Below are 9,474 nucleotides of genomic sequence, written 5' to 3'. Positions count from 1 at the left end.
TTTGTCCCCAATATCACACGAATAAGACAGACGCAGGTTTAAATAAATTAAGTGTGTTTTTGAATGAAGATAGTCAATTATCCAGGAGGAAAAAAAAATCAATTTTTGTCATTGACTATTTCAAGATAATTAATTATATTTTTAATATTATTAATTATTTTATTTTGTTTAACTAAAAGATGATTTAAAAAAATGTAAAACTTCTGAAAGACAGTATAAATAATAAATTTATATAAATACTTAAGAAATATCTGTTTTCTTATTACCTTTTTTGCGATAACCTATAGTCAAAACACCTTCCCCATTTTAATGTATAAGTAAATTTTAGTATTTAAAATAAATTTATTTATTTGTTTTTTCTTTTTATGTGTTTGCAAAAACTAATGGTCACTACTTATACCAACATTTTCTTTTTAAATTACATATAAATAAATTCTAGTTTAAGACGATATATTTATTTTTTTTCCTTTTATATTATTAGAAATGTTTTGCAAAATGGTTATGACTTAGAGTATTTTTTTTTACCCAACTTTTGTTTTTTCCTTAAATGGAAAGTTGGCCAAACAATTATTTAGAAATATTCTTAAAAAAATGTTTTTATATAAGGGAAAATATGTAAATTAAGGATTTTTTTTTATGAGAGTAAATTAAGGAGCTTAAAAATAAGTTAGTGTCACCAAGTGGAACTTTTTAAGTGTATTACCTTCTACTCCTAACTCAAGACAAAATAAAAAGATAAAATATGAAATCACTCTTGGCAAGACAACACTATGGTCAATGGTTTAACGTAGAGATCTTATCTAAAGAGGTTGATTTATTAGTTATTTTTATTCATATATTAATTTTAAATTATTTCTTTAAATTTCCATAATATGAATTTATATTATTTTTATTTTTCAAAATATTTTTTATTCCTTTGAAATATTGATTAACAACAATATATAGGAACATAAATATTTTATCACTTGGAATGAAATATTGAAATTCTTTGATTGTGGTAATAAATATATTATATGCAATACTATGAGTAAAATAAAGTTTCATTACTTAAAGAAATTTTATATTTCAATAATTAAAGGTTTTCAATAATTACGTACGTGCCAAAGAAGCATGTGTGTGTGGAGAAGAAAATAAGCAAAGGGTAGACTGGTGATTGAGAAAAGACCCAAAAATGAAGACATATCTTTTACGTTGGGGTCCCAGGAGGACAAGTGGTCTGAGACGCTACACAAGAATTAGAAGAAGCTTCTCTGAAACTCACTCAATCAAAGCGCTCTGTTTGCCTGTGTTACGCAGTGCGATGCTCTTCTTTCATTCCTTGGTCTCTTTATGCTTCACAAACGACAACGTTAACTCTTCTACTACTACTTCTTACATCACATCACACACACCATTAACTTTCAACCTCGATCTTCGAGTGGTTTGGTGAAGAACTCCTGCCTCTGCCACACCCATTAATTTTCCAACGTTGCCCAGCCCGGAAGCTAAAGGTATATGCATGCATATCATATCAACATCACCCTTCATTTTTCTCTCTGTTTTCCATTCCATACTTAATTCAAACCTTTATTTCCTGTGAGCATTTATTGAGATAGATGGCTCCCCAACCGCATCCTTCGCAGGATTTAATTTCCGTTTCTCCAAAGTCAACCATATATTTATACGCTTTTCCAACTTCCTCAAAAGCCTAACTCTTTATTACACCAGAAAGCTCATGATTACACCGTTCCCTCAAATCCAAGTTTCATTTCGCATCCAGAGATGTTCCACCGCAGCACAAAGTTCGCACTGCTTCTCACCATCTTCCTTTTCTGTTCAACCATCGCCCCAACCAGTAGCAGCTGCCAGCCCAGTTGCGGACAACATTCCCTAAAATACCCTTTTGGGTTCTGTTCTGACAGCAAAGTCAAACTAAACTGCAGCAGCGACAGTTCGAAAGTCAAAATCGGCGAGTTCGAGGTTCAGAATATAACCTCTGATAGCATATTCGTGAGTCTTCCGGTGAAGTGCAACCGCAGCTTGGGAGTCATAGACCCTCTTTTCGGTGGCAACTTTGCTCCTACGTTCAACAATAGCTTTCTGTTGCAGGGTTGCAAGTCCAAACAGAATGGCTGCGATATTACCCCATCGAGTTTCGTTGGCGAGCACGGCCCAGTGGAGGGGTGTGACTGGAAAAGCAAAAGTGAAGATGTTATTTGCTTCAAGCGGTTGCCGCGTGATAATAGTTCGCGTGAAGATGTGCTCCCGAGTGATTTGAAAGGAATTGGGTGCAGCTTCCTGTTTTCTGCCATTGCTTATGATAAGAATAAAGGAAAAGAGCTTTCGTTCCAATTACAGATGCTTGAGTTGGGGTGGTGGCTCAAAGGGCCGTGTAATTGCTCCAACAATGCATCCTGCACGGTGGTCAAGCTTGCCACAGGAGATCGAGGTTACCGGTGCCGGTGCCATGAAGGTTTCGTAGGCGACGGTTTCAAAGACGGCGATGGCTGCCGGAGTAGTGAGTCTTTTCTCATTCTTACTTTTCAAAGTCTATCTTAATTACAATTTCATTCTGGTTAATGCATTAATAGTAGTAGCAAGGTAAACGGTAAACAGTGTCTAAAGTGGTATTTAAGAAAAACGTTTAAACTGAGAGAGGAGGTATATGTATTGTTTGCTTTTCGTGAAGTAGTTATTGTAATGATGATAATAATGGATGGTGATTATGATTGTTGAATGATGACCAAGTGGTGTTTGACATCTGGTTGCGGCTTTATGCTTTGGGCAACCAGGTTGGTTTAGTTTATAATACTAGTGTAGGATTGTGCATCGGGAATTTCGGGGATGAGGTTTTTTAAGTGGGGGAATCTCTTAAAGATCAGTGTGTGCTTTATCAAGGTCCACAATGGGAATATTTGATTTGTTAGGGGCATGGGTGTTATGTAGATTTAAGCATAAAGTTCAATATTTTGATTATTGTGGACCCATTTGGACCATGATGATATTGATTCTCTTTCCGGGTGTGGGTGTTGATTTTTTAGTTAATGGGTGATTAGTGACCCAGAATTTTGCAGAGAATATGGAACTGGTCAATGCTAGGCTTGATATGTTTTTGTTTTGAAGGGTAACCTGCGTAGGAAATAATTCTTCAGAAGTCAACATGTTCTGATGGTACCTTTGGATTATTTATGGATCAATGGTAGGTAAAGCACATGTCTGGTATGATGGATTTGAATTTTTTTTGATTCTATATTATAAGTGGTCAGAGGGGAGAGAGTGGTGCCAAATACATTTATCAAGTGGGGATGTAGGAAATGAACCTAATATTACACGTAATTTCTTAGTTCAGGACATCACCGACCGACGCTTGTAGCTTATCATTTTTTTCTTTTGCTGACACTAGAAGTTGAGTGTGATACGAGTCATTGGAAAACTGAAATTAAGTAAACATCTACTTTGACGCAATCCATAAGGAATATTATTGAAGGCACGACAGATCCGGTTAGTATTGGTCAGTAGATACACGGATATGAACTCACCGACATGTTGTAGATATGAATAATGCCATGATATTTAGTTGTTTACTCTATTGTTTTGGTGTCTGAACTAGAATTATGGGTGCAAAAAAATCAGTTGCATCATGCCACAATTCTTGTATCAACTATTTCATTTCCTTGGAGACTTAAGCTTCTGTGTATTTAATATTGTCGTTTTTCTAATCCCCTTTTTCATTTTAGCCTTTTCAGCAGTTCCTCAATGCAAACCTTCAACACTATGGCCTGGCAGATGTAGAAAAGCAATCAAAATCGGTGTCCTTGTTGGAGGTAGAACCTTACGAAATTCAGCCAATATATGATCCTCTATATAGTATAGTTCATAGATTTATTTTATTCAATGCTTTCCTGATAAATGGACCAAAGTTTCTTGTTAATTATTAGTTTACAAGTATTGATTATTGAATGCATATCTTTATTAAAATATACTGAAATAAGCAAAAGTTGGAGAGAACTGAACAAAAAGTAAATCACCGAGAGTTGGAGAGAACTAAGCACTAACTGGATTTTGTGTTTTTCTTGATTGAATTATTTCTCTATTCCCATTATCCGGATACATAATCGATTCAGTTAAAAACGTGCATTAGAATCTGAACAAGTGCTGCATTGTTGTTTACAGGGGTGATAATTGTGGCTACCCTGGTGGTTGCTCTGTCTCTTGTATGTTACTTTACTAGGCGTCGTTCCTCTTGGCTGAGAAAACAAGTTACAGTAAAGCGGTTATTACGAGAAGCTGCGGGCGACTCTACTGTTCCTCTATATCCCTACAAAGAAATAGAAAGAGCCACAAGTTTTTTTGATGAAAAACATAGGCTTGGAACTGGGGCATTTGGCACAGTTTATGCTGGACACCTTCACAACGATGAGTGTGTTGCTATAAAAAAGATTAAGTATAGAGACACCAATAGTGTTGACCAAGTCATAAACGAGATCAAGCTCCTTTCTTCAGTGAGTCACCCAAACTTAGTGCGCCTCCTAGGTTGCTGCATAGAAGGGGGAGAACAGATACTTGTGTATGAGTATATGCCCAATGGAACACTATCTGAACATTTGCAAAGGGAGAGGGGCGGAATACTTCCATGGACAATAAGACTCACCATTGCTACAGAAACTGCTAATGCTATAGCATATCTCCATTCTGCCATTAACCCACCGATATATCACAGAGACATAAAATCCAGCAACATACTCTTGGACTACAGTTTTCAATCAAAAGTGGCAGATTTTGGGCTTTCTAGGCTTGGAATGTCAGAAACATCACATATCTCAACCGCCCCACAAGGGACCCCGGGCTATGTTGATCCCCAATACCACCAGAACTTTCACCTTTCTGATAAAAGTGATGTCTACAGTTTTGGAGTGGTTTTGGTAGAGATAATAACTGCAATGAAAGTGGTTGATTTTTCGCGACCTACAAGTGAAATCAATTTGGCTGCACTTGCAGTTGAAAGGATTAGGAGGGGTTGTCTCGATGATATCATTGATCCCTTCCTTGAGCCACATAGGGATGCTTGGACACTCTATTCTGTTCACAAGGTGGCTGAGCTTGCATTTAGATGCCTTGCTTTTCATAGTGACATGAGGCCTACCATGATTGAAGTGGCTGAGGAGCTTGAAGTTATCAGACGCAGTGAGTGGGAAGCTTTGGAGGAAACCATATGCACAGCTTCATCGATTGGGTCCGTTTGTTCATCGCCTCGAATAGGAAGAGAGAATTCATTGGTTGGTGTTAGTTTTGAGAGAGTTGCAGGGCAAGGGAGTGAGACATTGATTGTTCCACCCAAGAGTGAAATGTTTTTGCAATCAATGAAGGAAGTGAAGGACAACTCTCCTGTATCTGTGCATGATGCTTGGCTCAGTGGAACTAGCTCACCTTCAACAAATTGCTAGTTAGGAAATATACTTATTTTGGGTGAAATATCCACCCATTATTTGAATGGCAAAGGTCATTCAATGGTTTTCTTTTTTCTTTTGCAATTGTAGGATATATAGCCATTTGGATTATGATTGGCATAGAGATTCTTCTTTCTTTCTCTCTGAATCGTACCAACAATGTCCAAGACAATTTAATTATGTTCAACGGTCCTATGTACTGAATATACAGAATTATTCACTATTCACTATTCTTTGGTCGTAAGAAAGTGACCTACGAAGAGTTAGCGTATAGATTTTGTTGCTGGAATAACCAACTGAGCATGTAACTATCTTGTTTGAATATGTTAAGTCAGTGATGGAACGTTGCTTTTGATATTTGCTAACGGTGCTTCAATAGAAGTTATCCAAGTCAATGAGTTAATAAGTGACGTTACACCAAACATGGTTTTCATTGGTGTTTTATGTCGTGGTTCCGATTCCTACTGCGCCCCCTTTTGTAGAAAAGTTTAGTAAAGGGAAAGGCTCAGAGTAAGCAATTGACGCTGACTGAAAAGGTATTTTAATCATTACTGCGCCCATTGAAACTTGGTGCCTCATAAACCAATTCAGTTCTTCGACCCAAAAAAAATATTTACTGCAACAAATTCAACTTATAAGTGACTAAATTGCTGTAAATTAGATAGATTGGAGATTAATATAGGATTTTGTTTCAAAAGAAATACTAAGTCCAACAACTCTTCCTCTCTAGTCTTTGATGATATCGGTAGGCCTAACTTTGCATTCAATGGTAGTGTCGGGAATTAACGACAATTTGACATATATTTGTGCTATGGGTTTATTCATTGAAATTAAGGTTAATCATTTAGAACGTAATGGCTCCTTCAAGGTTATTTTTTAACTGTTTGCTGTAATCCCTTGTTGAAAGTACCCATAGTTTGGATGGCAAATATAGGAGCAAAGTAACGAAATTTGCTTTGACACGAAGCGTTCAGATTGTGTAGCATTTGAGTTGTAGGAATAATAAAAATGATAGTTCCATGAAGAGGTTAACCAGTCCCATAAAAAAATATAAAAATATACCCCTGGTGTTGCTATTAGAAATAGTATGGTTCATGCAATCCTATATATTGATTTTAAGTTCCCAATGATCCCAGTTGTAGCACACTACTTTTACTTCACCTTTTTTAACAAAAACTGCACGATCTTTTGCTGAAAAGAGAGTTACTTTTGCTTTCAAACAGTTCGCTGATTCCAACGTCTTCTTCCAGGTTATGGAAAAGTAACAGATAAAATTGGCAGTACCAGACATCTTCCATTCTACCCACTTGTTAATCAAAATTCTCTATTTTCAACCGATTTTCATAGCCATTTTAACAAAGATCACACTAGGTTTCCGTAACAATATTAAAGTTAAATTGACTACTAAGACGAATGACAGGAAGCTGCTAGATTAATGCGAAAACATAATTTTGTGTTGCAACAAGAAACATTACAACTAGACTTGTACAATAAGCTCGATAATTAGAGAAATTTTGCAGAAGGCATCAATTGAAGTCATCACTTGTACAAGCTCACTTTGTCATCAGTTGAAAATGCTGCTCAACTTTGTGCACAGTAGGAGCTAATTCCACACGTACTTCAGACTAATCTGCATCAAACTCCACCACAGTGAGCTTCCCGTTGTGCTGAGCCTAGAACATCCAACACCACAGAAACAACCCCATAAGTCTAAGGACTCCTGATATTCTCACACCCCTTTTTAATTTCATGCACTCACTTTTTATTTTCTATCTATTTTGATAGAAATGATATATCTTGACTAAAATTATTGAATGCCCGTGACATAAAAGACTGAGAAATTCTGAAAACAAACCTCTTCGGACGGGAATGCATGGGCACAATGATCCTTCGAAGGAACACCAAAGAAGTGAAGCCTTGTAGATAAAAAAAGTCCCAGAGCTCCTAGAAAGGAAACAATGGCGATTTTCTTCTTCAAGTCTTTGCTTGGGAATTTGCGAGGAACACCTTTTGGGGTACTCGTTCCTTTGCTGTTGTCAAAATCTGCTACAGATTTTTCCTGACATCATACATTTCATTAGAGCATTTACTTCCTATCTTCAAAATTTTATTTTACCTTCAAGATCTTATGGGTTTTGCTTTAACCGTGAGACGTTAAAAGATTTACATTTTTTTATAAATTTGAATATCTACTTCGGTTCTTTGCAATTTTAAAATTACTTTCATCATATAATAATGAATTTAAAAAAAAATATATACCGTTGTTGAGGATTTGTCTAGGTTTTGATTTAAGATCTTGACTTGACGGTTCTTGTGACGGTGGAAGGGAATTGGAAGGATTGGAAGAGGTTGATGAAGTTTGAAGTATGGTGGGACTGCGTGGAGAGAGAAGCGAGACATTGAGAGAGATTAAAGGAAGAACTTAGAAAGGAAAGATCCTGTGGTTACGTATTTGTAGCAGTTGCTATAGCAAGTAGTCTGTAACACGGAACTAATGGTGGTAACTTGTACGCTGAATTTGATTGCAACTGTTGTTTTAGATTTCTCTCTATATTTCTGTAATAGGGTATGTATGACATAAGCTATATTAAAATAAATCTTCTTTTTCTTTCTTTATTTTTTTCTATTAATGATGCATAATCTTTATTTTTGTTTTCCTCTTCATTATTCATTACTTGCAATTTATTTCTTTCTTTAATTTCTTTCAACTAGCCTGTTAGTCAGGCTCATTACCTCCTCAAGGAGTTGAAGATAAAAGGATAAAAATAATAGTTATATCAACTTATTAACAGTAAAATCAAAGTACTTATAAAAAATAATTAAGCATTCTATAAAGTATAAACATTTTAATAGAAACTTAAAAATATAAGTATTTATAAAATACATAAAATTTAATTAATTCTATTATTTATTAGGACCAGACATGCCTTGTTTCTTAAACTTCATCAGTCGTGAACCACTTTTCCTATCCGAATTAAGAAACCGAACAAAAGTGTTTTTGAACGTGAAAAAAATAAAGAAAAACTTTTTTTAACAACACTTTTTTAACAATTTTTTGACAACGCCTACAGCTTGTGATTGGTCTGTTTTAAATATTTTTTAAACATAAATTCAAATAGACCAATAAAATAATAACACGTGTCCTATTATAAAAAAATTGTCAAAAAGTATTGTCAAAATATCGTTATCCAAAAATAAATACTACTAACATGTGTTTTTCCTTGATGACAAAGCTATCGTCGTCTAAAACATAAAAAATTTCTTGGATTGTACCACCAAATGGTGAGAGGAATACATACATCACTCTATAAATTCACTCATATTACAAAATTGATTTATATGTGTTCGTAGACAATAAACATCAAAGTATAAGTTTTGAACGATGAAAAAATTAATTTTAAGTCTAATTTAATCTTAGAAAATAATCAATTAATAAGACAAGATTTACAATTATTTATAAAATAATGTAAATTTGTTTTAACTATAATAAATGTGAGATCCGATTGACTGTGATTTTCAACATTTTCTGCCTATAAATGGATAATTAATCCCATTATGTAACACAAAACAGAAAACCCGGAAGAGGTAGATGTTGTGAGGAATGCGATTTGGCAACGCATATGACTTCAATCTTTGTTACCTGAAACGTTAAAACCCATCAAGGTGGGGTTGGGTGATAACTCCAAACTCAAAAGTGATTCTCTCTATGCAGGGCGTTACTACCTTAATAGCAAGCTGTTGCTGCTATGAGTTTCAGGCATAACTAAGAAAATAGTAGATGTTTACAAGGTACCAACGTAGTATTTATCTCTCCTATTCTAGGTTGAGTAAGTCGTTCCACATTCAATTGGTAGCACCAGAAAACGTAAGAGTAACAGAAAGCATCATGTGTTACAAGGTGTTGTGCCAGAAGTGTGGGAAATATTCCTGGGCTGGCTGTGGCGAACACTTGACCAGTGTTTACAGAAACATAGGGGAGGGAAACCATTGTATGTGTCGCTCATGGCCTGGCCTTGTCATACCCCGACAACACCAACAACAATCAACA

General features: G+C 35.4%; 2 protein-coding genes across 2 annotated transcripts; one reads left to right on the top strand and one right to left on the bottom strand.

Moving 5' to 3' along the window:
- The first annotated feature begins 1,182 nt into the window (after window positions 1-1,182).
- Window positions 1,183-5,924, top strand: LOC106769337 (wall-associated receptor kinase-like 14). Its single transcript, XM_014654926.2, has 3 exons — window positions 1,183-2,497; window positions 3,717-3,803; window positions 4,153-5,924. The coding sequence occupies exons 1-3, from the start codon at window positions 1,762-1,764 to the stop codon at window positions 5,421-5,423; spliced, it is 2,094 nt and encodes a 697-aa protein (XP_014510412.1). The 5' UTR covers window positions 1,183-1,761; the 3' UTR covers window positions 5,424-5,924.
- A 914-nt stretch (window positions 5,925-6,838) lies between these two features.
- On the bottom strand, window positions 6,839-7,967 carry LOC106767948 (thioredoxin-like protein HCF164, chloroplastic). The gene is made up of 3 exons (XM_014652914.2): window positions 7,686-7,967; window positions 7,282-7,485; window positions 6,839-7,099 (listed from the first exon to the last, which is right to left on the bottom strand). Exons 1-3 carry the CDS (start codon window positions 7,824-7,826, stop codon window positions 7,052-7,054), a joined length of 393 nt encoding a protein of 130 aa, XP_014508400.1. The 5' UTR covers window positions 7,827-7,967; the 3' UTR covers window positions 6,839-7,051.
- Between the last annotated feature and the right edge of the window lie 1,507 nt (window positions 7,968-9,474).

The sequence above is a fragment of the Vigna radiata genome, chromosome 7 (assembly GCF_000741045.1).
Source record: "Vigna radiata var. radiata cultivar VC1973A chromosome 7, Vradiata_ver6, whole genome shotgun sequence".
Classification (NCBI taxonomy): domain Eukaryota; kingdom Viridiplantae; phylum Streptophyta; class Magnoliopsida; order Fabales; family Fabaceae; genus Vigna; species Vigna radiata.
This window is presented reverse-complemented; position numbering and strand designations above follow the sequence as displayed.

What these genes read in the sequence shown, in the direction of transcription:
- LOC106769337 (XM_014654926.2), top strand. Translation starts at nt 1,762, where the DNA reads ATGTTCCACCGCAGCACAAAGTTCGCACTGCTTCTCACCATCTTCCTT. An exon ending in CGGCGATGGCTGCCGGAGTA is followed by an intron (nt 2,498 to 3,716) that starts GTGAGTCTTTTC and finishes TTTTCATTTTAG; the next exon opens with CCTTTTCAGCAGTTCCTCAA. An exon ending in AATCGGTGTCCTTGTTGGAG is followed by an intron (nt 3,804 to 4,152) that starts GTAGAACCTTAC and finishes TGTTGTTTACAG; the next exon opens with GGGTGATAATTGTGGCTACC.
- LOC106767948 (XM_014652914.2), bottom strand. Translation starts at nt 7,826, where the DNA reads ATGTCTCGCTTCTCTCTCCACGCAGTCCCACCATACTTCAAACTTCAT. An exon ending in TAGACAAATCCTCAACAACG is followed by an intron (nt 7,486 to 7,685) that starts GTATATATTTTT and finishes GTATGATGTCAG; the next exon opens with GAAAAATCTGTAGCAGATTT. An exon ending in ATGCATTCCCGTCCGAAGAG is followed by an intron (nt 7,100 to 7,281) that starts GTTTGTTTTCAG and finishes TGGATGTTCTAG; the next exon opens with GCTCAGCACAACGGGAAGCT.